The sequence below is a fragment of the Equus caballus genome, chromosome 30, assembly GCF_041296265.1.
Source record: "Equus caballus isolate H_3958 breed thoroughbred chromosome 30, TB-T2T, whole genome shotgun sequence".
Classification (NCBI taxonomy): Eukaryota; Metazoa; Chordata; class Mammalia; order Perissodactyla; family Equidae; genus Equus; species Equus caballus.
Window position 1 is genome coordinate 38,075,642 of NC_091713.1, and position 25,613 is coordinate 38,101,254.

General features: G+C 55.8%; 1 protein-coding gene and 1 long non-coding RNA gene across 11 annotated transcripts in view; one reads left to right on the forward strand and one right to left on the reverse strand.

Moving 5' to 3' along the window:
• The window catches only part of SYT2 (synaptotagmin 2), a 105,205-nt gene that overhangs the window by 12,967 nt on the left and 66,625 nt on the right, over positions 1 to 25,613 (reverse strand). For all 10 annotated transcript variants that reach the window (XM_070255920.1, XM_023632654.2, XM_070255917.1 and 7 more), the window contains exons 2-3: positions 1,885 to 2,079; positions 817 to 983 (exon numbers count right to left, since the gene is read on the reverse strand). In XM_070255920.1, the coding sequence (XP_070112021.1) occupies positions 817 to 983; positions 1,885 to 2,062 (345 nt within the window). In that variant the 5' untranslated portion in view covers positions 2,063 to 2,079. The remainder of the gene's footprint in view (positions 1 to 816; positions 984 to 1,884; positions 2,080 to 25,613) is intronic.
• On the forward strand, positions 930 to 1,606 carry LOC111771331 (uncharacterized). Its single transcript, XR_002805107.2, has 2 exons — positions 930 to 1,058; positions 1,179 to 1,606. It is a non-coding gene; the product is annotated as an uncharacterized lncRNA (long non-coding RNA).

Genomic DNA, 25,613 nt, shown 5'->3' on the forward strand with positions numbered 1-25,613 from the left:
CCTCCATATTGATTCCTTGAGCAAGAGATTCTTCAGAACCAACGTGGGGAAAACGAAGCACACGGGGGCCTCTGAATCGCACAAAGAGACACTTGTGTATCAGGGACATTTGCAGGCTGACCGACCCCAAAAGACAGGGGTAAAGAAACAGAGTGTTCATGTGACTCGAGAGGGACTCCGCTGGCCCCGTCTCGGTGCCTCAGGACCGTTCTTCCACCTCATCCAACTCTGCACCCCCGGCTGGATGCCCCCAGTGAGGCATCGCTCCCCAGTCCCCTCTGGCAGGAGAACAGGGCACTCCAGGGGTGACTTCCTGGTGGGTGAGGGTCTCTCTTCCCAGCACTTTGTGCAAACAGCCTCTTTCAGGGTCAACATATTGTTCTCTCCCCTGTCTTCTCAAGGATGAGTCTCTGCAAACCCTAAGTAAGTGCCCTGCCCACCAGTGACGGGCAGACGACTTTATAGGTTACACGAGAGGCGGAGCCAACAGGGAGAGTGTGTGGGCTTCTAAGGGGGAGGGGGGCAGTTTGGCTGCGGAGACGAGAGGCCTTTGCTTCACCTTTCAGCCTCAGGAAGGCGGCCCCCGTCCCTCCCCACAGTGAGCCCTACCCGACCCCTCGGCCTGGCCCCGTCCCCCCCCACAGTGAGCCCTACCCGACCCCTCGGCCTGGCCCCATCCCTCCCCGCAGTGAGCCCTACCCGACCCCTCGGCCTGGCCCCGTCCCCCCCCAGCCCTACCCGACCCCTCGGCCTGGCCCCGTCCCCCCCTAGCCCTACCCGACCCCTCGGCCTGGCCCCGTCCCCCCCCAGCCCTACCTGGCCGCCTCGCATGTCCTTCATGTTCATGGCGTTCTTCATGCCCTTGCCCTTCTCCTTCTTGTTCTTCTTCTTCTTGCAGCAGCACTTCTTGCAGATGCAGAAGCAGCAGGTGAGGAGCAGGAGGCCAGCGACCACGGCGATGGCAATCAGTGCCCAGGGCGGTACTGCCCGCAGAGAGGAGACCGGGGTCAGCCGTGCTGTGCCTCGCCACCCCCAACCCCACAGCATTGGAAAAATGGGTGAAGACTCTGAACCCCCAAGTGCCCACACTCCACATTTTTAACACCGCCTATGAGTGGTTTGCATGTAATCCGCATAGCTGTGCGTGCCTTTTCCTGAAGAGCTTGCTCTTCCTTTAGTCGGCCGCCTTTGTGGACACAGCCCGCTACCTGAGAGACAGTGACCAGGGTCCACGACGAAGAGAGAAGCTTGGCTGTACTGAGTTTTGACCAGTTCGATCTATGGAGAACCGGCTCATGGTGGAGAGGATGGGAGGGTCCTTATCAGGCCCAAGTGGAGAAAGAGCCTTGAGAGGGTGACCGGAGCCAGAGGCCACGATCCTTAAGGACCTAGAAGGCTGGGCTTTGTGAGACTCCATCTTTGGGGGATGGGCCCCGGGCTGCTCTCCGTGGTGCTGAAGCGCCAGCTCCCACCCGTGTGGCGGCTCCCTTCACCTGGATCCCTGGTGTCTCCAGCACAGACTTCACCAGGAATTCAGAAAGCAGTGGGGCTTTTATTTTCAACTCTCCAAAATAAAGTCATTTCAAGTGTGACTGGAAAACTCGAAGAAGGATTTCTGTTTCATAATTTTTCATCTTCTTTTGGTTGCATCTTTGGACAGTTTTCTAAGTTATAAGAACTTTTTAGCTCTGGGAGGTTGGGGCACATGAACCCCCTTGTTCCCTTCATTAGTGCCAGTCTACAGGCCCCCCACCCATTCCTGAAGAGGCTCCCCGGATAATCCAGCCTGGAATCTAAACGTTAGGGGAGAGCCCAGCCCAGCCCAGCGCACAAGGCCCTTCCTAACTCCAGCCTCGCCCCCCGCTCAGCCCCCGAGACACTCACAGGGGATCTTGTTCATCTCATTGAAGAACTTCTCCTTCATCTGGGCAAACACGTCGCTCTTGCTCTCCCCAGCACCCCCACTCTCGGTGGAGTTGTCCACGGGCCCGACTGGCATTGTGGCGGTGGTGGTGGCAGGAGCCACAATGGGCTCCTGGTTCCTCTTGAAGATGCTCCTCATGGTGGCGGAGGGGACAGCTGTGGACGAGAGGGAAGCAGGATGAACATCCCAGAGGTCCGAGTGTAGAAAGGTCTGCCCCAAAGACCAGGAGAAGCTCTTTCAAGAGCTAAAGACTGTTCATAATAATCCCTTCACCATTCAAAGACACTTCCCTTAATATTAACAAGAATAATAACAGCAATAATGACAGCCATCACCGAGTTAGCACAGACACGTGTCAGGCACTGTGCAAACTATTTTCGTGCATGATCTCATTCAGTGCAAACAGTACCCCGACGTCGGATTGTTACTCCGGTTTAACAGATGTGAAAATGGAGGTTCAGAGAGACTGCCCAGTTTCCCAGGTCCCTTAGCTAATAGTCCTGAAACTGGTGTGTGAACCAGTCGGCTTGACTGCAAAGCCTGTCAACCTAATGGCAGTCACGTATCTCATTTAAACCCAACCACGCGGTCTGGGAGGGAGGCAAGGTTTCTCTCTTGAGGATTCCTTCTTGAGCCTCTCTGCCCCTTAACCTCCATGGCTTCACCCTGCCTGAATTCTCCACCTGTCGCCCTAACATTCCCGCTCTCAGGCTCCAGCCCCCCACAACTCTCCTCAACCACCTTCTCTCTCTTCACGGCCCCCTCAGCACTCACGCAGGGTTTGTTTCAGTCTCCCGTCTAGGGAGGTGGTGCCACATGCACACCTTCAGCCACGTCCTCTGCTGGGCTTCAGCCCCCAACCCTGAGTTCATCTCCAGCCCCGGCCCCTCTGTACGGCTGCACATTAGCTTTCCTACTCAAATAGGTGGTATTCAGTGATAAGAGGAAGAATAAAAGTAATCTGGGCTTATTGCAGAAAATTCAGGATGAGGGAGAGAGAGGACAAGAGAAATTCCCCTTGATTCTCCCGTCCAGAGGGAACTCAGGTTAGCATTTTGGAGCATTTATAACAGGATTTTCTCTGAGTGTTTCACATGTCGAGACCAAACTATATATCACTTGTCATTCTGCCTTTTTTTTAACATAAAATTTTATCATAAGCCTTTTCCTTTATCATTAAAGATTTTGTTTATTATTAAATAACTAAATATACCCCATTACATGGTAGTTCCGTATGTTTTTTTTAAAGGATTGGCACCTGAGCTGGCAACTGTTGCCAATCATTTTTTTTTTCCGCTTTTTCTCCCCAAATCCCCCCAGTACATAGTTGTATATTCTAGTTGTGGCATGTGGGACGCTGCCTCAACATGGCCCGATGAGCGGTGCCACGTCTGTGCCCAGGATCTGAACCAGCAAAACCCCTGGTCGCCGAAGCAGATCGCGAGAACTTAACCACTCGGCCACGGGGCCGGCCCCTCCGTATGTGTTTAACCATTCCACTGTTAGACATTTAGATGGTTTCCAAGTTTTTGCTAGTAAAAATGGGACTGTGATGGTCTTCATTTAAGGCAATGTTCTCATGAGTTTTCAAACTCTGCCCCCAATCCTATCCTCTCCACCGAGCTGTTTCTGCTTCTCAAAGTCGGGGGCGGCCTCCTCCAGAAGCCCCATGAGGACAAATCCTGGGTTGGCATCAGCGTCCTTCTGTGCCGAGCACACAGTGGTGCCCAGGAGATATTTGCTGACAGCAGTGTGCACCACGAGGTGTGTTCGGTCATAAGAATACAGAGCGCGTCTCCTAGAAGCATCAGATTTACTTAATGGCAATCTGCGGCATTAGTTTTTTGTTAAAACAAATATTACAGAGTAGGATGCAAACAACACAAGAATTTTCAAGGTAAAAGTAAGACTTTCCTCCCTGCGTGTTAGGGATGAGTTCATTCTCCTCTACACTCCGGGTTCTTCGGGGAGAAATTTTGGGAGCTCTGACGTTCCATCCCTTCCTTTAGGAACCTGAGTCCTCACTATGAGCCTGCTCTCACCCTCGAGCACAGCTGGTGACCAGTGCGTGGATGCAGACGCATCTTCACTCGCTCAGCAAGCATTTATTAAGCTCTTACTATATACCAAGATAAAACAGCCTTGATTCTAAAGCTTGTCTTGAAATGAGAAATGAACGTCCACCTCTGGGCGGCTGACACTCCCCTCCAGTTTGATGAGAACTACAAGCAGCCACATCACGAGACAAAGATGAGTGTCCGGAGCCCTCTGCCACCTCCCTCTCCCCTCATACTGTCCAGGATCCCCACGGCCTTTCTTTAAGAGAGCTTTATTGAGATATAGTTCACATACCACATAACTCAGCCATTGAAGCTGTACAGGTCAGTGGCTTTCAGTATATACACAGAGTTGCGCAACCATTACCAAAATCTAGTTTTAGAACATTTTCACCACCCCAAAAAGAAACCCCATACTCATATTACCAGTCATTCTCCATTCCCACCCCCTCCCAGCCCTAGACAACCACTAACCTACTTTCTGCCTCTATCGATTTCCCTGGTCTGGACTTTTCGTATAAATGGAATCACACAATATGTGGCCTTTGCGTCTGGCTTCTCTCACTCATATAATGTCTTCAAGGTTTATCCATGTCGTAGCCCATACCAGTATTTCATTTCTTTTTATTGCCAAATAATATTCCATTGTATAGATAACCCATTTTCTTCGTCAATTTATGGACATTTAGGTTATTTCTATTTTTTGGCTATTATGAATAATGCTGCTATGAACGTCCACGTAGATGTTCTATGTGGGCACATATGCTTTCATTTCTCTCGGGTAATGAAAGAAGTGGATCACTGGGTCATATGGTAACTCTGTGTTTGACATTTTAAAAAACCACCAAACTATATCCCAAAGTGGTCGCGCCAATTTATGTCCCCGCCAGCAATGGTGAGCGTCCCACATTCTGCACATCCTGGACAACACTTGTTATCATCTTTTTGTTCACAGCCATCCCAGTGGAGGTGAAGTGGCAGCTCACTGTGGTTTTGATTTGTGTTTCTCTAATGACTAATGATGTTGAGCATCTTTTCCTGTGCTTTCTGGCCATTTGTATATCTTCTTTGGAGAAATGTTTATCCAAATCCTTTGCCTGTCTTTTAATTGATTATTTGTCTCTTTACTATTGAATTGTAAGAGTTCTTTATATACTCTGGATACCAGTCACTTGTCAGATATATGATTTAAAAATGTTTTCTCTCATTCTAGGGTTATCTTTTCACTTTTTTGATGGTGTCCTTTGAAGCACAAAAATTTTTAACTTTGATGAAGTCCAATTTACCTATTTCTTTTGTTTCCTGTGCTTTCAGTGTCATAGCTAAGAAACCATCACATAACCCAGGGCACAAAGATTTACTCCTATATTTTTTACAGGAATTTTGTGGTTTCAGCCTATTCATTCTGAGTTAATTTTTGCATGTGTGTTTTGCATATAGATATCCATTTGACACAACACCATTTGTTGAGAAGACTATTCTTTCCCCACTGAATTGTCTTACAAATGTGAAGGTTTATTTCTGAATTCTCCACTGCACGTCTGTCTGTCCTTGTGCCAGTCCCACCCCACCTTGATCACTGTAGCTTTGCAGTACGTCTTGAAGGCAGGCAGTGTGAGTCTCACAACCTTATTCTTTTATGAAGATTGTTTCAGCTGTGCCGGGTCTCCTGTATTTCCACATGAATTTTAAGATCAGCTCACAGATCAGCTTATTTCTGCAAAAGCCAGCTGGGATTTTGATGAGGATTCCCCTGAATCTGCAGAGGAACTTGAGAAGTATTGCTCTCTTAACAACAGGAAGTCTTACAATATCTTTCCATTTATTTACCATCTTCTTTAATTTCTTTCCATATTGCTTTGCAGTTCTCAGCATACAAGTCTTACATTTCTTTTGTTAAATGTATTCCTAAGGATTTGATTCTCTTTGAGGCTGCTGTAAATAGAATTGTTTTCCTAATTTGGTTTTCAGATTGTTCATTGCTAACATATACAAATACAGATTTTTGTATATTGATCTTGCGTTCTGTCACATTGCTCAGCTCACTTATTCATCTAACAGTTTGTGTGTGTGTGTGTGGATGCCTTAGGATTTTCCATATTCAAGATCATGCAAATGGAGATAGTTTTACATCTCTCTTTCCAGTCTGGATGCCTTTTATTTCTTTTTCTTCCTCAATTGCTTTGGCAAGAACCACCTGTACAATGTCGAACAGTAGCGTGGTGAGAGTGGGAATTCTTGTCTTTTTCCCATTTTGGGGGGAAGCGTTCAGTCTTTGCCCATTAAGTACAATGTTATCTGTGGGCTTGTGTAGATACCATTTATCAGACTCAGCCCCCAGGGGCGTTTGTTCTGGATTCGCCCTCCTAACCACACCCCACCTGGCAGTCCTACCCCCGCCTGCACACAGCCCCCCACCACCTCCCTCCATGCCGGGTCCCACAGCACCCAGCCCCTCCCTCACCCTCACAGAGTGGGCAGGAGGCACCCAGGCTGCAGAGAGGATGGCCGTGACTCCCAGGAATGCCCTCCGCTCGCCAGGTGATGCCAAACAAATCTTTCTGAAACTTGATTTCCTCGAATAAAAATTGCAGAAAATAATACCTACTTTTTGAAACTTCTGTGAAAATTAAAAGCATAAATTTGATTGTGTCTGGCACAGAGATGGTGTTCAAGAAATGTGGGTTGGACCTGAATCTGAGAAGTGTTTCCTGAGCCTCTTTTAAGGTGTCTAGAAGTGGCCTTGCACAGCACAGGACCCGAGATCCACACTGGGTGTGACCTTCTCTCAAAGAGCTGAAAAACCCGTGGGCTGAGAGAGACTGGGCTACTGCGAACCACCCAGGAACGAAGGGGCTGCACGTCTAGATGCTCAGGGAGCCCACAGACCGGGATACAAAGTGGGAGATCTGCATCTTAAGAGGCCTTAAAGTCCCAGAAAGGGGGGTTGGACTTCCTTCTGTCCCCAGCAGGAACCGTCGAAGGTTTCTGAGCAGAGCGGTGGGCGATCTGTTAAGAGTGGGGCTGTGGGAAGATAGGTGGGCAGGGAACGGAGGAGGTGAGGCTGGGGCAGGAGGCTGGCAGGCTAGTCCAGCAGGCAGCCGGAGATGGTATGGACCCAGACCAGGTAGCATGGTGGGATGGAGTAGAGAGGACAAATGTGGGAGATATTCATTTGTTCGTTCACTCATTCAACTCATGTCATGGTCCCTTGTGGAACTTACCATAAAGTGGATATTAAATAATTGCATATAAATGAATGTAATGTTGTAATTGTGACAAATGCCACAAAGGAGAGACACTTGGTGGTATGAGTTTATATTGGGGCATATTTGACCTAATCTGGAATAAGAAAACTGCCTTCCTGGGGAACCAATGGTTGAACCAAGACCTGAGGGATGACAGAGCAGTGTCCACATGAAGAGGAGAGGAACCAGCAGCCCGAGCAGAGAGAAGAGCATGTGCAAAGGCCCAGGGGTGGGACACGGTGTGTGAATCCAGAGCCTGAGGAACAGAGCGGTCGGAGCAGAGGGAACGTGGTCGAGGCTGGAGGACAGGCAGGGCTGGGCCAGGCAGTAACTTTCAGGCCACAGCAGGGAGTTCCGTCTCCACCCAGAGAAGCATGGGGAGCTGCTGGCGGGTGTTAGGGCGCGGGCAACGTGTGCAAACTCACATTTTGAAAGTTTCACTTTGACCGTCATGAGTGAAACAGTCCAGAATGGAGCATGACCCCAGAAGCAAGAGGGAAAAGAGCCGAAAATTGCCAATAATGAAAGTCTCGTCAGCCCCAAGCCCTGATGAAAAGCAAGACAGTGTTCCAGGGGCATCGGGGGGAATGATGCCCGGCTGCCAGGAGGGCACAGGGGCCGTTAACACAGCAGCAGCCACAGGTTGGGGGCTCATCTGGGGCCTGGAGCCGGACACCCTTTTAAATCCATGAGGACAAAGCCGCCCAGACGGCAGGGAGCAACGAAGCTGCCCGGGAAGGCGGCTCCTGAGGGAAGGCCGGCGAGGGCACTGGGCGCCCGGCTCAGTCACACATCCGGTCACAGCGGAAGGTGCTCAGACCAAAAGCCCTGGGTCGTCCCGGCCCCCCTCCTGCTCTCGCCCCCGCGTCCGGGGCATCTCCAGACTCAGCTCCACTCACACTGTTTTCCAAACTCTGCCCCTTCCCACCCCTCCACCTGGGGTCCCACGACAGCCACGTGTACGGCCACCAGGTTGGGGCCTGTGTAAGAAGAGGCCAGAGGGCGCGCGCCCTTGCCCCTCATGAGGACACAGAAGAAGGGGCCGTCTGCAACCAGGAAGAGGGTCCTCCGAACCCCCGCGCCGCCACCCGATCTCGGACGTCCAGCCTCCGGGCTGAGAGATTAGTGTCTGTGGTTGGCAAGCTGCCCGGTTTAGGGCATCTGTTGCTGCAGCCGCGCCGACCCAGACACGCACCCCGTGCTCTCCTGCGCGGCGCCCCAGGACCACCGCGCCCTGAGGGCAGCGGGCGCCCAACGATGCTCAGCATCACCCGGCCCTCACCGCACAGACCCCTCAGCGCGCTCCCCTCACTCCCCCGCCTCCCTTCACGATGGACACTCGAACCCTCCATTTCCACAGGGCCGTGGCTCACCCGCAACCCAATCACCCTTCTCGCTATTATTATTAGGAGCCATTGAAGAGCAATCTCTCAAAATGCCCCCACCCCCGGCCAAAGCACAGACCCTCGCACAGCTAACTGTCCTCTCCTGACCCCGTTCCAGCCGAGGACGCTCCTCCTGTCCGAGCCCAGTCCCTGGCCTCGCGGGATCCCTCTGACCTCGCCAGGGGCCTGGGCGATCCCTGTTCCGTCTTAGGCTCAATTCCCTCTGCTGGGTCTTTCCCATTTTAAAACACCACCAACCCACCGAGGACGACCCCCGCCCCTCCTGCCCGCTGCCTGTCTCCCTTCCCTTCGGGCCACACTCCATCACGTGGCCTCCATTCCCCACCGCCTCTGCCCCGTCAGCCCCTCCGCGCGGCTCTCTGTAAAGTCACGAGTGACCGCGAGGTCCTGCGCCCGGTGGCCTTTTCGTTCTGGTCGCACTTGACCCCCTCCGTCCCCTTGGACAGCACTGCCCGCTCTCCCCCTAATTCTGACTGCTCCTCCAGCCGCCCCGAGCGGTCCTTCTCAGGCCGGCACCCCGGGGGGTCTCCTCCATGCCGGCCTCAGCAACACCCCCATTCTGGGGTCTGCCAGAGCTCAACTCACCCCTGAGCCCCAGGCCCAAGGTCCAACTGGCCCCTGGATGTGTCTGTTCCACCCCCCAGTATCTACTCTTGGTCACTGCCCACCAGTTCTGCACGTGCCACCAAAGCAATCTTCGTAAAACGTAAACTGACATGTCACTGTGGTTAACAGCCACCCTGGGGACACAAGCCGAAATCCTGGGTGTGGCCTTCGAGGCCCTCGTGCTCCTGTCCAGCCTCATGTCCTCTCCCCTCCCTGGGCCTCTAACACCAACCACACGGGCCGCCTGTCATGTCTTCTAATACCATGTGTTACCCCCCACGCGTCAGGCCTCTGCACACGCCATGCCCCCAAATCTCCGAGTTAGTGCCTGCACAGCTTTCTCAGCTCAGCTCAAGTGGCACCTCCTCAAGGGAGCCCTCCAGAGCACACCCAGGCTCCCAGCCCGGCCAGACGGAGGCCCCCCGACGCTCCCACTCTGTCCTGCTGCTTGCAGCTCCCACACGGCTCCTGATGACTAAGCAGACAACCACTGCAGCTCGGGGGCAGGGGCGGGCAAACGAGGCCACAGGCCAAATCCAGCCGCCAACTTATCTTTGTAAATACAGTTTTATTGGGTGCAGCTGCTCTCCCGTTTACATCCTCTCTCTCTGGCTGCGTCCGCACCACAAGAACAGAGCTGGGTAGTTCCGCAGACTGGGCGGCTGGCAAAGCCTGAGATGCTCACCATCTGGCCCTTCAGAGAAGAACTCTGCCGACCCCTCCCTAGCGGATGTCACACCGCCCGACACATGACAGGCATTCAACAAACATGCAGCTCCAGGGGCAGATTTCCACGTGGCCAAGTCTGCAGCTCAGTGAGGTCACCTGTGTATTTAAAACTGCAGTCCCCACCCCCAACTGCTGCCACCTCCCCCCTCCCCTCATTCGTTTTTCTCCAAGGCTCCTGTCACCGACTGACACACCATACATTTTCTCCATTATCTGTCCGTCTCCCTCACTAGAAGCTAAGCTTCGTGAATGCAGAGATTCTGACCAGCACATAGTAGGTCCTCAATAAACACATGCTAAGGTGTGGGTGGAACCGAGACCTCCTCTGTCTACAGAGCCCGCGCTCTCCGGCCCTCAGACCTCGCCGGGTGTGAACGTCTGTGATGTCACCAACCATTTCTACAGCACGTAAGCGTCTGTGAAAAAAACAGACTTTCATAGTCCCTCTTCAGACAAGCGTACAAGGTAGGTGTTCTCATCGCGACTTATTCCACCAGAAGCTAAGGAAACACAGACGCTGAAGACTTGGCACCAGTTCTCAAGACTCCTGTAGGAAAATGGCCAGAGAGGTGAAGTGACCTATCCGAGGGCACACAGCACGGCCTGGGCGCTGCGCTGGGAGCAGATCTAAGTCTCTGGACCCCAGTCCGATGCTCCCTCCCCTACAGCACGGCTGCCCCTCCATCCCGGGATGATTTCCCACCCTAGGATGCAGGGTTCCTGGGCCTGAGCGGGGACAGAGACAAGAGCAGCACGGAGGAGAAGGCAGATCGTTGGAGATTTACAGCTGCCGCCGCCGTGCTCATGGCCCAGCCTGCAGCCCTGGGGAAGGTGGGCAGCTGGGAGGTGGAGGATGACGGATCAACTGGGGCTCCAGGATGGTGGACTCCCCTGTCTGGTGGGAGCCGCTGAGCAGGAGAGCATGAAACGGCACCACTAGGCAGAGCTGGTGTGGGCATGGCTGCCGCCCGGGGGCAAGCTGGGGGCTGGGGAGGCGCCCACTCTGGGCTGCAGAGGGAGGGGTCTGGAGGCCGTCAAGGGAGCAGATACAGGCAAGGGAGGAGGAAGGGTGTCCGGCCACCACCCTGTCCCCAAAGCCTCGCTCAGGGGTGGGAAGTCAGGCCCAGGAACTGGCATTTTACGGGCACCCTTCCCTCTGATGCAGGTGGTCAGGGGTCACGCTTTGGAAAACGGAGCTCTAAGAGACACGGACGGACAAACTTGCCAGAGGAAGTGAAATAGGCCCCAAGGGCTGGGCCGCCCTGGCCGCCGCCCTCCACCATCAGGGCTGAAGGAGGAGGCGCAGGCCCCGCAGGTTCCACCGTCTCAGCTCTGTTCCAGTCAGTCTGCTGGGGCGAGGGCACAATTCAGAAAGAAGGCAAATTCCGCCCAGACCGGGAAGGGGCCTGCCCGCAGGTGGGCAGGAGAGTCAAGCCTGGATCTTCCTGAATCCACGTCTGCTGCTCTCGGGCTCTCTGTCTTGCAGCCGAGGTTGGGGGGCCAGGCTCAGGAAGGGGGTCTCCAGTGGTGGGGCTGATGCGAGAGGAGCAGGGCGGACAGAGGCTGAAGAGCTAAGTCGCGGAGACTGTAGACAGGCATTCCCTCCTTCCACCAGCCCCCGCTGACATCTGTCCGTCCGTCTGTCCAGGACACTGCTAGGCTCCTGGGTCAGTCTCAGACTCCCGCGCTCCAGACGCTGCCGCTCTCCTCCGGGGAGGTCAGTCCCACCTCTGGGCTGCAGCCTCCACTCGCCCAGCCGTCTCCACCTGCACAGACCTCCCCGGGGGTCCCCGCTTGACCTCCCCCCCCGCCCCCGACGAAGCCTGCACTCTACCCGAGAGTAGCAGAGAAATGGTCGTCTGGGTCAGCTTCCCTGGATGCCTGGCATGGCCCCAGGGCTGGGAGCGGCTGCACCAGGAGGGCGGGGTGGGGGGGGAGCTCAGGCAGTGGGTGTGGTCTAGGGTCCTCGCACCCCCAGGACCACGCTGGGACCTCAGAGCTGAGTTTGCTTCTGCCAGCCCCTTGTGGGAGCGCACTGTTGGGGAGATGCCACTGGACCCCACAGAGGCCACGCCGCACCCTCCACCCTCCTCCTCTGCCCTAAGAGGGTCGGGAGCCCTGACGCCCCACTCTCCCTCCGGCAGGCGTCCGGGCTCCCTCAGTGTCGTCCCGGACGAGACTCCCATCAGAAGGGGCCCCTGACCCCACATCAAGTGAGTAAGTTTGATCCCCACCCCAACCAGTGCATACGTGCGCACACACTCGCGCACACTCACCTCCACTGCCACCCGACCGACTAAGTGTGACTCGGGGACCATGCGCTTGTGTGGATGACCCCACTCGGCCCGGCCCCGACTCATGCAGATAATGGAGAGAGAACTGGACACAACTTATTCAGTCTTTCCCAGCACTGTGTTTGCAGAAGCCAGAGTAACAAGACGGAACTAGGTTAACCGGCAAGATATTCTCGCTGAAGCTACAAAAGATCAACCCTCAAGGATAAATTTGTCTTTAGTTTTTGTACCGATGCTCCGGCCCGACATTTGGACCTGGGAGGCAGAGGATAAAGTTCTAACGAATTCATTTTCTGGCTCATTTTGAAAGTAAATTCCCCATTTCCATGAGTTCCCTGTGTACCAGGGCCGGATGAGCCTCCCTGGTCATCCGGGGCCACCTCCACTCCAGAGCGAGGTGGCCACTGCCCGCGCCTGGAGGCAGAGCCTGTCCTGGACCGGCTCTGGAGGAGCGACCCACTCCACGGTTCCCGAAGCTGGAGAGTCCTTCCCGGGGTCTACCTTCAGTCTCTCCCGCTGTGGCGACACTCATTTCCCTTCTCTGGCATCTAAGATCAGGCCCCTTGAGGGGGGCCCGGGGTGGAGGCCCCAGGCTTGAGGCACAGAATGCGATGGCCGGGACTGAGCCTCATTCCAACACTCGGTCACCATGCGCAGCCTCCAGCTGGTCCGTTGGCCTCCCCGAGGCTCCACTGGCGCATCGTAAGCGAGCGTGAGCCGCCCCTGCTCTGCCGGCCTGTGAGCCTCATGGGACGGCTCCTCCAGTCGGAGGCCCTGTAACCCACCCGCGTGCGGCATCTCTCTGAACCGAGACTCCGGGGGCATATTCTCAACCACAGACAAGTACCACCCCGCGCTGTGAGAGCCGAGGGGAACTCAGACGACGCAATCCAAGCCCTGGTTTGAAACATGAAGACACGGAGGCCCCAGAGGAACGGGAGTCCCCTCGTGCCGCGCAAGAAGCTTGGCTAACAGAGGCAGAGTGCCAAGGTGTCCAGCCCTCACTCTCTGCTGCTCTCGCCCTCGCTCCAACCCTGGGAAGCCCCTCTGGTTCCATTTTCACCCTCCGACAACTCTAGGGGGTAGGGAGTCAGTGGTGAGGGGCAGGGACGCCCGGTCAGGCCAGGCCCCAGACCCTCCCCTCCGCCACCCCAGCCAGGACCACAACGTGAACCAGGAGGGAAGAGACCGAGGAGCTGGAGTCCAGACTTCCGACAGCCCAGCATCGGGGACAAGCTGCTGAGTCACCGTCCAGCCGCCTGGCTATCCCAGAGCAGCTCATTGGGGCTCCCTCTGCCCCCAGATCTGCTGCGTTCCCTCCTCCGCCTCCCAAGACTCAGAATCCTGGGCCCTCATCCACAGTCCCCCCTTCCCAGCACGCTACAGTGTCTCCCAACCCACAGCAGCTCTCCTGGGCTGGAGGAGAGGGTCTTCCATGTCTGGGCCTCAGGGGCTCGGGAGCGGCTGGGGCCCAGAGTGGGTGACACCTGGGAGCTTGGGGACCAGCAGGCCCCGGGCTGCCTGGCATAGGTTGTGGGAAGTGAGGGGGGTGTCACAGGGCCTCGGGGGCCCTGTGTGTGTTGCGAGTGTGGGGCAAGGGTAGACCGTGGCGCATGGGCAGTGGGGTGCTGGTCTCGGCGGTGGCCAGGGGAGCATTTGCTGGGGGAGAGGAACTTAGCAGAGACTCCCAACATAATTCACTAGGATCACGGCTCTGCCACACGTGGAACACACGGTAACTCCCAACACGGTCCCCCGTTACCCTTCATGCCAGATGCGCATCTTCATTTCGAGCTAAAAACCATGAAAAATGGATGCCTCTTCCTGACCAAACGTTACAAGCTTTGAACACACTAGGTCTGCAGAGTTCTGCCCAGTGGGGACCGGGGTGAGAGGTCTGGGCTGAGAGCAGACGCCTGTTGATGTGAGTGTGAGCGTGTGTGAGTGAGTGTGCGGGCGAGTGGGTGTGGAGGAGTGGGGAGCCGCGGCCGGGCGGCAGGTGCCCTAGCTGGCTCTGAGGGGAACATCAGAACCAGCAGCCTCCTCCCCAGCCCCACTTCCTGCCTGGGGCCTGGCTTGGGGAGACCTAGGGTGCCCCACCCCCTCCACCCCCCACGTAGACAAGGGTACGCCCCCCAGCAGCCAGCCCCCACCAGGCTGACTGACTCCCAGGCTGGAGCCAACACTCACAGCCTGGAAAGGAGGAGGGGGGCAACCGGGCGGGATGGGGCCAGAGCCAGTGACGCTCCACCAGCCACGCGGTGCAGCCGAACTTCGAACAGCCACGTCTGCTGGCCGCGGTGCCGAGGGGAGGGGCCTGCTCTGCAGCTCTCAGGCCCGGCCAAAGGGACACAGCAGGAGACCCGGAAGGGCCTGTGTGTGTGACGCCACGTGGGTGAAAGCCGCAGAGGATGTGTTAACACGCACGCACGGGCACCATGAACGTGTGCGTAAGCAAGCGTGTAAATGTGCGTGCACTACGGCCGTCCGTGGGAACGAGAGAAGCCCCAGGGAAGAGAAGGCGGGTCTCGGGCACAGCGCGTGTCCAGGAAGCGGGGTGACATGTGCTTGGACAGCGAGTCACCTCAGGGGACCACAGAGCCTCAGAGTTGGGGGACACCCTGGGCCACCAGCCGCACTGCAGCATCCCCGGCCCCTCCTGGGGTCCCTTGGCGGGGCATGAGGCCTGGGCGTCGGAGGACCTGGCGTCTCTCCCCATCTTTCCACCTTTGGAAAGCGGCCCGCACCCCCCAGGTGGTCCCTCAGAACACACGACCTTCTGAGATGTTTGGAGTCTTTGACCTCCGACCCGAAGCAGCGCCAGGTGTGGTGGGGCGGGGACGAGAACGTGGACGTCAGACCACGGGCTGGGTCTGAACTGACACCAGCTCGGGCATCCTGGGCGATGGGGTCGTGTCTCGGGACCATTTCCTCAGTGACAAACCAGGGCGGGCGGCTGTCCCACATGTGCCCTACAGAGTGGACCCCAAATACACACACATCTCCTCCCTCGGCCCTCCTCCTGGCGGGCTGGCTGTGCCCACGCTGACCGTGCACACAGTCAGACCTTGTGTCCCCAGTGCGAGCCAGGCCAGGGGCTCTGACGCCAGCCCGCTGTGCAGGAGGAGGGGGCCAGGGAGGGCGTGCGGCTGACCCTGAGGATGCTCCCTGTGTCCGCTGGCTCCTCTCAGAGAGACCGCGTCTCTGCGGCCGCGTCAGTCACTGTGTGCGGGCTCGGCTCCCCGTGGGCCGTCGTGTCTAGCTCTGCATTTCCCACTAGGCCCGCCGGCCCTGTCCAGGAGCAGCCTGGCCGCTGGGCTTGGCCCCAGGTAACCGGGAAGGGGGAGGCCTCCTGTGCGGCACCATTCCCTCGGGCACGCGCCGTCCGCTGAGCTCCCGCCTCAGAGAAGGGGACAGAGACCTGAAGCTGGAGGCGGCCTGTCACGGCCGGACCCTCCCACCCCAGGGCCTGAGCAGACCTCGTCTGGGTGGGCAGGCCTGCTGTCTCGGACCGCTCGGCAAGGGGGAGACAAGTGGAAGGCGTGAAGCCCATGGCCTGGGTTAATGAGGGGCGGGCAGACGCTGTCGCCATAGCCAAGCTGGAAAACAACCCCTGGCCTGTCTGACCATCTAAAAACCCACTCTTCCACTTGAGCCTCACTTTCACTTACTCCCCAGCCTCTGCCGGGCTCCCTGCCCAGCACCGGGAATACGAGATGGACGAGACTCAGCCCGTCCCCACGCGGCTGGAGGGGAGACGGGCAGACTCGGCCCCGTGGACGTGGACATGCAGCTGACGGGAGTCCCCCCATTGGCGGAGGGACAACAGAGGCTCAGAGATCAACCTGCCACAGCCTCCCAGCAAACAGCCCAGCGAGCAGGTCTAATGGGGGGCGGGGGGTCAGGAAGGCCCTGGGCCCAGAGAGTAGGGGCGCAGGGGAAGGAAGGACCCTCCCCCGAGGGCATCAGCTGCTCAGCCCTGCGAGGCAGGAACTGTTGTTCCCACTTTACAGATGAGCAAACTGAGCGCTACATGGGGTTTGGGGGAGGGCACTCACGCAGATCCCTCGGGGCGCAGCGCGTGTCACCTGGGGCCGAGCTGGGAGCTGGGCGCACTCAGAAGAAAGCTCTCAGCAGGGGGCGGGAGCCAGGCCCGGGGAGGGGTCAGCCGGGGAGGATGCAGTCTGTGCCTCCCTCCTCCCAGACGCTGGGCTGGCCCCGGGGAAAAGGACATGCCTTTCACTGTCCAGACGGAGATGCCCATCACCGCCAACACCTCTGACAGCTCGTGGTCTCGGGAAACCCAAGTGGGTCACGCAAGTCCCTGGGGCGCAGTGATACTCCCCAAAGAAGCCAAGGTTCCCCTGCCTGACCCGGGGCCAGAACAGACACAGGAAACAGGGCCGGACCATGTCCTCAAAACGCCAACAGGCTGGAGGAGGGGAACGATGCGGGAAAATTCCAAAATGGAAAGTCCCAACTTGGAATCCTATGTGGATCCAAACCCAGGAGGCAGCGCCACTGAGGACAAGGAGGCAGGAAGCCCCCAGGGCAGCCACATGGGGCGGACTGGCCTCAGGGTCAGTCTCGGAGCTGCCATGGGCATTGGGCAGGCAGCTCGACCTCGCTGGGTCCTGCTGCTCCATCTGTAAAACGAGGATGAGCACGTGCCTGCCTGATGGGGTCACGAGGCTCCGCGACAACGTGTGCAGGCGTGACGGGATGCCTGGGGCTGGAATGCCTGCAAGGAGCACGGGAGCTGCAGTGGGGAGAGGCGGCGGGCCTCCGCTAACCACCATCAGGGCCCAGGTTAAGCTCAGCGCCCTCTGTGTACCTCCCGGCAAAATGTAGGCCTGTGCGGCCGCCAGGCATCTCTTAAAAACCGTGCTCACCACCCACGCCCTCAGCCCAGCCCAGCAGCTTCTGAGGCCCAACTGCGGGCCAGCTCCTCTCTTCCGAGCCATTGCAGTGTCCCTGGCTCTTCCCTGTGTCCAGGCTCGGCCCTCCCAGACACTCACGCTGTCCGTCTCTCAGCATCGCCCGGTCTCTCCAGCTGTGCCTGAGTTTTCAAGTTCTCAGTGTGAGGGTCTGACCCTGCCCCCAGGGAGGTTAGCAGAGCCTGGGTGTTCCTCCTCCAGCCACCACCGGCTTCTGCAGACGCCGGGACGGGATGCAATGAGGCCAGATGCCCCAAGGTTGCCCAGACACCCTGAGGGCATCCCAGCAGAACCCCAGCCGTGCCAGTGGGCCATCCAGGTAGCCGCGTCCAGCAGGCAGCTGGGGGCGGGGGTGAGGCTCAGGAGTGGGGGGCTGTTGGGGCCGTGGGTCTGGGAGTCATCAGCACGGGGTGGGGTTGGAGGGGAACAGACTGTCACCTGTGGGGAGGGAACCAGACATGGGCTTCGGGGCACGTCAACATTTAGAGGCTCCATAGAGGATGAGGACATGCAAGGGAGAGTGAGGGACAGCCAGGGTGGGACGAAAGGCAGGAAGAAGAGATGCTGCTGCGTGGTCACGGAGGCTGGAGGGCGGCGGGCAGTGACAGAGGGGACAGGGCAGCCTTAGGGGCAGTTTCTTTAAATAATAATAAGTTGTGCACTTTGTGGAATCTAAATTATAGCTCAATAAAAAGAAGGAAGACCGTGTGGAGGAGAAAGAGCTATGAGCTGCCCAGCAGTCCCGCGCTCAAGGCTGTGGGCAGGAGCTTGAGCGAGGCCGCGCAGTGGGAGGACGTCAGGCCCCGCGAGGGCACAGCCTCCCCCGTGAGGTGCAGGTGCTCCGCTGAGGGAGCACGGGGCGAAGGCACAGAGAACCCTGGAGGACCACCCTCAAGAGGCTTCCTGGAAGAGGAGCACGGAGCCCAGGTGTCAGGGGAGACAGAGACGGGCCTGGCGGGCGATGGCCAGGTCCAGGCAAGAGACAGTTCTGGGAGGCACAGCCGGGGGAGTGTGACAACTACAAGACATGACGGCACCGCTCACAGCCACCACCCTGGAAGGCGCGGGGACCACAGCTGCCTGGAGCGGATGAGCCACACAGGGAACACTGCCCCCGGCTGGAGAGACCCCACCTTCTGGGAGGCCCTCCACAGAGCCTGACCCAGGGCAGGAAAGGCCCCCTGGGTCCCTCGCCTGGGAGCTGAAGCCTCGTTCTGCACCCACCAGCAGACATTTGAGAACAGGCCCCCGTCTGGCTAGGAGGGAGATGCCCGAGGCACCAGCCTCCCCACCCCGGGCCCGAGGAGAGCGGAGCAGAAAGGACACAGAGCGTCCCTTTGTGCGAATGGCGACACTGCCTGCAGAGGTGCCCGGAGGAAGCACGTCCAGCAACACGCATGACATCCCGCAGCTGCAGGGCCCAGCCACCAACAATCCCAAAGGTCTGCACACAACATGTTTGACGGCCGAGGACGCTGAGCGCCAGAGGGAGGAAGGACTCACCCAAGGTCACAGAGTTAGTGGAAGGAGACCGGCCGGCAAAATCCTCAGGCTGGGAGGGTTTACAGGTGGGTATCACGTGAGCATCCCGGGCTCCTGGGCCTCAGAGCTCAGCACCCTGAGCCGTGGCCCCTGGTGGAAACTGTAGCTTTAACTGGAATTCCCGGTGTGGCCCCGTCAGACCCTGCGTCCCTGGAGCTGGTGACCGGGAGCAGAGCTTGTCTGTTCCAGTGTGTCTATTTTTCTGTCACCTGTTCCAGCTCCTCGCACCCCCGAAGCATGAAGGACTGGGGGCGTCTAACCCCAGTTTCTCCTAACAGCCATCCAGGCTCTTCCTGGTGGCCCCGCTTCCCCTGTCAACGTCACCTCAGAGTGAAGGCTCACACCACATCTCCGTGGCTCAGAGGCACCTCCGCCCCTGCCCAGGCCCCACTCTGTGTTCCCCATGAAGGGCAGGTGACCGGGGTTCCTCTGCTCCCCCTCTGCAACTTCAGCACAGTAAGAGCCGGAGGCAGAAGCTGAACTGACCTTCTCGGGGGGACTCCCTCTTCATGGTGGGTGAGGGTAGATTCAGGCTCAAAATGAGGGAGGATGTTTGCATAGTCAGCACTTTCAAAAATCCTAATGAGACAGTGGTTTCATAAGGTAATGAGTGTCCTGTCATTGGGGGTATTCAAGCTGAGGTTAGACCACTACTGGAAGGGATGTCATAGACAGCTGGCTTAGAGGAACTTCAAGGTCCCCCTTCCAATCCTGAGAGTTTCCGGTCTCTGCCATCTCCGTCCTCCCCCTTGCTGTCAATTGGCCCCATTTGCCTGGGCAGTTCGTGCACAGGAAGCCACCACCCCAGGGGCCAGCCCAGTGGCGCAGCGGTTAAGTTCACACGTTCCGCTTCTCGGCGGCCCAGGGTTCGCCGGTTCAGATCCTGGGTGCGGATATGACACCGCTTGGCAAGCCATGCTGTGGTAGGCGTCCCACATATAAAGTAGAGGAAGATGGGCATGGATGTTAGCTCAGGGCCGGTCTTCCTCAGCAAAAAGAAGAAGATTGGCAGTAGTTAGCTCAGGCCTGATCTTCCTAAAAAATAAAAAAAAGAAGCCTCCACCCTACTTGTGAGGGGCTCCACGGTTCTCTTTACGTCATCACTACTCTTGCAGGAATGGCTTGGGGACATTAAAATTAAACATAAAATAGAGACCAGACTTGAGAACTCCCCAAGCAGACAAAACCATTTAAGCCACGTAAGCAAAACTGCATCTGGCTTATTTCGTGAACAGAAGCAAAACTTGCGAGGTTACTTTTTATAAATGCCTCTGACAATCATAAAGGAAACTTAAGTCATGTTCTTAAAAATAGTAGGAGATAATCACTCTTCTTTTTCTTTGTTGACCCCCTTCACACATTTCTCCCACCCCCCACCCCCACCTCTGGCAACCACTAGTCTGTTGTCTGTATCTATGAGCTTGGTTTTGGTTTTTATAGATTTCACATATAAAAAAGATCATAGTGTATTTGTCTTCCTCTATCTGACTTATTTCACTCAGCATAATGCCCTCGAGGTCCATGATGTTGTCACAAATGGCCAAATTTCATCCTTTTTATGGGTGAATAATATTCCATTGTCTATGTGTATGCCTATGTGTGTGCGCGCGCGTGGGTATCACAATTTCTTTATCCATTCATCCTTTGATGGACACTTAGCTTATCTCCATATCTTGGCTGTTGTAAATAATGCTGCAGTGAACGTTGGGGTGCATATATCTTTTCGAGTTAGTGTTTTCTTTTTCTTCAGGTAAATACCCAAAAGTGGAATTGCTGGATCATACGGTAGTTCTATTTTACATTTTTTGAGGAATCTCCATACTGTTTTTCATAGTGGGCTGCACCAGTTTACATTCCCACCAACAGTGCACAAGGTTTCCCTTTTCTCCACAGCCTTGCCAACCCTTGTTATTTCTTGTTGTTTTGATAATAGCCATTCTAACAGGTGTGAGGTGATCTCATTGTGGGTTTGATTTGCATTTCCCTGATGATTAGAGATGCTGAGCATCTTTTCATGTAGCTGTTGGCCATCTGTATATCTTCTTTGGAAAAATGTCTGTTCAGGTCCTCTGCTCGTTTTTTAATTGGATTGTTTGTTTTATTTGCTATTGAGTTGTATGAGTTCTTTATAGATTTGGGATACTAACCCCTTATCAGACAGATGACTTGCAGATATTTTCTCCCATTCCGCAGATCGCCCTTTCATGTTGCTGACAGCTTCCTTTGCTGAAGCTTTTTAGTTGGATGTAATTCCACACATTTGTTTTTGTTTTTGTTGTCTCTGCTTTGTGTGTGAGATCCAAAAAATCATTGCCAAGACTGACGTCAAGGAGCTTACCGCCTATGTTTTCTTCTAGGAGTTTCATGGTTTCAGGTCTTACATTCAAGTCTTTACTCCACTCTGAGTTGACTTTAGTGTATGGTTTAAGATAAGGGTCCAGTTTCATTCTTTTGTATGTGGCTGTCCAGTTTTCTCAACATCATTTCAGGAGAGACTGTCCTTTCCCTATTGTATATTCTTGGCTCCTTTGTCATAAATTAACTGACCATATATGCATGGGTTTATTTCTGGGCTCTCTATTCTATTACGTTGATGTGTGTGTCTGTTTTTACGCCAATACCATACTGTTTTGGTTACTACAGCTTTGTAATAGTTTGAAATCAGGAAGTGTGATGCCTGCAGCTTTGCTCTTCTTTCTCAAGATTGCTTTGGCTATTCAGAGTCTTTTGGGGTTCCATACAAATTTTAGAATTATTTTTTCTATTTCTGTGAAAAATGCCATTGGAATTTGATAGAGATTGCATTGAATCTGCAGATTCACTCTTAAGCAATTCGAGATGGGGAAACCTCAACCGCAACGCGCAGCCGTTGTAAAGGGGACACAACCTCTTCCTTTCCGTGTCATAAGCCACCCCGCGACGTCAAGTCCCGAGCCTCATACCCGTCTGCGAATCTGAAAGCTCCCAGTTCATGAACTGTTCCTATACACACCATAAACTCTTACTAAGTAGGACCCATTGACTTGGTGGTTTTACTTTTGCTATTTCCGGAGTTTGGACAAGGCTAGGGCAGGATGGAGGAAACAAGGCCAAGGCCAGCGCAGGGAGAGGCCGAGCTCCAAGGGGCCGGGAACCCACAGCGCTGCCACCACCAGGTGAGTCGGGGACACCCTGCAGGGCAGGACTCAGTGAGCTGAGTCTGGACCCAGATGAGATTAACAGCCAGCTCTGGTCTCCTGATGGCGGTTGGGGGGGGCGTCCCCAGCTCAGCTCTGAGGTTCATCAGAGACAAAGGTGAATGCTGATGACGTGTCACGGCAGGCAGCTCGTTCAGCGCACAGAGCTTAAAAATAGTGAGACACCAGGCATCGGGGAGGTGAGCTGGCGACCAAAATTCCAGCTCATCGTACCAGAGGCAGGAACAGCCATTCTGGGGAGTCTGAAAGCACCACCGGTGGAAGGCAGGCTGCTGGGCCATCGCCCGTCTCTCCGGGTCAGTGTCTGCCAGAAACGCCACACCCTGCTCCAGGATGGGAAGACCGAGGCCCCAGGAGCATGCCTACAGGCTCGGTGCAGGGGTAAAAAGAGATGAGAGACAGTGACAGACACCCGCCCTGGAGGAATTCAGAGCCCACCTGCCCAGAGACACTCCCCTCAGTTTCCCTGGGTCTGGGCACCCCTCAAAGGGCCTTTACAACACCTTTCTTGTCAGTCCAGGGTGCAGGCCTTGGGACCAGCCAGCCTTTGTTCCAATCCTCCCACTGTTGCCTGGCAGCTCAGTGACCTCAGAGAAGTCACATCCCTATCCTGGACGTGCTTCCTCTTCCGTAAAATAGAGACCCTCCAGATCCCCACCACACGGCGTTAAACGCTCTATCCGCTGCGTGACGGGTGGGCGCGGTCCCTGGAATGCAGTGGGAGCTCTGACCGGCAGATCCCAGGAAGCAGGACCTGGGGAAAGTGCAGGATGGAAGCCGGGGAGGGGCGGAGGCTGCCCTGCTTGGTGCTGCCAGATAGGGTTTGTAGAATTCAATTAACTCTCACCGAAAAAGGAGGGAAGAAGTGAGCTAGGGGGACGACTGACTCACACGCCGAGCCCGATTCTGAGTCAGCTGACACTCTCTGGGCACCGTGCGCCGAGCACTTTCCCATAAACAACCCCAAACCAGGAAGGGGGCCGAGGCTCAGCGGCCGGGCGGGCAGCTGACGGGTGCAGTGACTCCAGGGCTGCAGGAATCAAGAGAAGGGACACCAAGGGGAGTGGGGGCTCCTTCCCGGCTCAGATCACAGAAGATGGTCTCCAGCCCATGGCTAGGGCTCCGTGAGGGACAGAGGACTGCGGTGGGGGCTCCCCTCCCTCCCACGCACCCCCCACCCCACTCGGCCCCACACTCGCCCGTCCACACCCTGGGAGGGGGAAATGTCACTGAGCACACAGACAGTGACCTGAGGCCCTGGATGTCCAGCACAGGCTTAGCTCCTGGGGGCTCAGGCTGCTGGGGAGACAGCAAAGAACTCCCGTGGGAGGCGAGAGCTGGGCAGCACCATGGGATGATTTATCCAGCCCCTGAATGATCAAAGGGAAACCAAGGCCCAGACACGGGACATTACTTTCCAGGTCAGTGACAGAGTCAGAACCAGAATCCAGGACACCTCCCACCCCCGACCTGAGCCCCAGGTCCCCTGCCTCTCCAATGCCGCGTTGGAAGCCTCATATCCAGGGGGAACTGAACTCAGCTCAGAGGGACATGAGAAGGTCCTAAAGCTGCACAGCGGGTCAGACGGAGCAATGAGGTGTCTGGTCTTCTTTCCCAGGACGCAACAAACATTTATTGAGCACTGACCACAGGCTGGGAACTCTCAGACCTCGTCCCATATAAACTCACATGTGGACACACGGTGGTACAAGAGCCACGGCCCGGCTGTCAGGGTCAAGTCCTGCTCCATTAGTCAAGTTATTTGATGTCTCTGAGCCTCAGTTTCCCCATTCCATAAAATGGGAATAATAATAGAACCCACCTCATGGAACAGTGTGATAATTAAGGGGATAAACCATGTAAATACTTAGAACAAGGTCTAAGGACAGCTACTTTAAAAAAATATATACCATTTGACCCAGCGACTCCGCTCCTGGGTGTGTACCCATGAGAAATGAAAACATACGTCCTCTCCAAAACAATTACATGAATGTTTATAGCAACATCATCCCTAACAGTCAAAAACCAACACAACTGTTCGTCAACTGAAGAATGGATAAATAAACGATGGTATGTCCATACAATGGAATATTATTGAGCAATAAAAAGGAATGAAGTATGACACACGCTACAACACGGAAGAACCTTGAAAACACGACGTGAGTGACAGAAGCCAGTCACAATAGGCCATATATTGTATGATTCTATTTGTACGAAACGTCCAGAGCAGACAAACTTACAGAGACAGGACGTAGACGAGCGGCTGGTCAGGGCTGGGGGGCGAGGCTAGGAAACGACAACTGATGTGTCCAGTCTTTCTTTTGGGCGAAAAAAAATGTTCTGAAATCGGGCCGTGGTGGTGGTTGCACAACCCTGTCACTATACTAAAAACCACCAAATTCTGTACTTTAAATGAGTGAACTGTATGGGATGTGAATTATATCTCAACAAAGCTTTTTGTAAAAGTGAAACATCTATATACTCTTGTAAAATAAAGTGTCCATCGCAACTTAGAGAGGAGGTGAGGGGGTCGGAGAGATCCAGAAATTGCCCGAAGCAGGGCCTGTGGCTCCAGGATGTCACTTCAGTCCAGGCTCCTTCCTGAAGCTTCTCCTGAGACCTAGTCCAGCCTGGACTCCCAAATATCCTGGGAAAAGCCTTCTTCTCTCCCACAGGACACACAGGAAGTTGGCCCTGCTGTCCCACCTAAGTCCTTCCAACTTCCTGAGGGATGTCATTCTGGGGAATTTGGGGTCAAGGCCAAGGTCACAGGAGACAGGAACCAGACCGAAGCTCAGGCCTTCTTTAGGGAGCCCCAGGAACGGGGTGGATGAAATAATGGCCTCTAGGACATGAGCTCACAGCTGACCTTGGCGGTGACCTTGGCAAACCAACCTCATCTCTGGGGCTCTTGGTAAAATGATATTGGGGTACAGCTCTGAGGAAGGCTCTGGAAGTGGCATTTCCAAGACCCCAAGTAACTCTGAAATGAAGTGGCCTCCCCTCTCCCCACCTGCCACTCACCCCAGATGGCAGCCGGGGGGATATGGGGGAGCAGGCATCCTTGGTTGTTGGCTTGGGGCTCTGCAGCCTGGTCATCCCTGTGGTCCTTGGCAGAGGACCTTGGTGACAATACGTAAGACCTTTGGTCTATCATCAACCCAACACTGTCAGCAGGTCAGGCTGGTGCCCCTCCCACCCCAGGAAGGGGGCAGGCGAGGGAGGGACAAGAGCGCTACCAACCGGGGTGCTTCACTCATCCAGCAGGAAGGGTGCCGAACGTGACCCTGAGTCAACGCCCGGCTTCTGGGCAGCCCCCGCCTCCTACCCTGCAGACAGCCTGGCCGAGGGGGCAGGAGAGAAGGGCTCCCCTTCTGTCATCCCCGGAAGGCATCACCTCCATCTGTCTGGGGCTCCCGGCCAGGCTGTCCCAGCTGGAAGGACATGACCTCCTGTCCTCCTGCTCTCTGCTGGTACAACTGCAGACCACGTCCAGACACACTCCAGCCCCCTGCTAAGGAGCACTTGGGGACACAAAACCGCCGTCCCTTTTCCTGGCCAAGTGAGGAGGAGCAGACACGGAGAAACAGCAGATTCAGCCCGGAGCCCCAGCGTCCTCACTGGGACATCTGTCCACCGGGTTTGGTGCCATTTGTAGAAAGACCGACGGGGC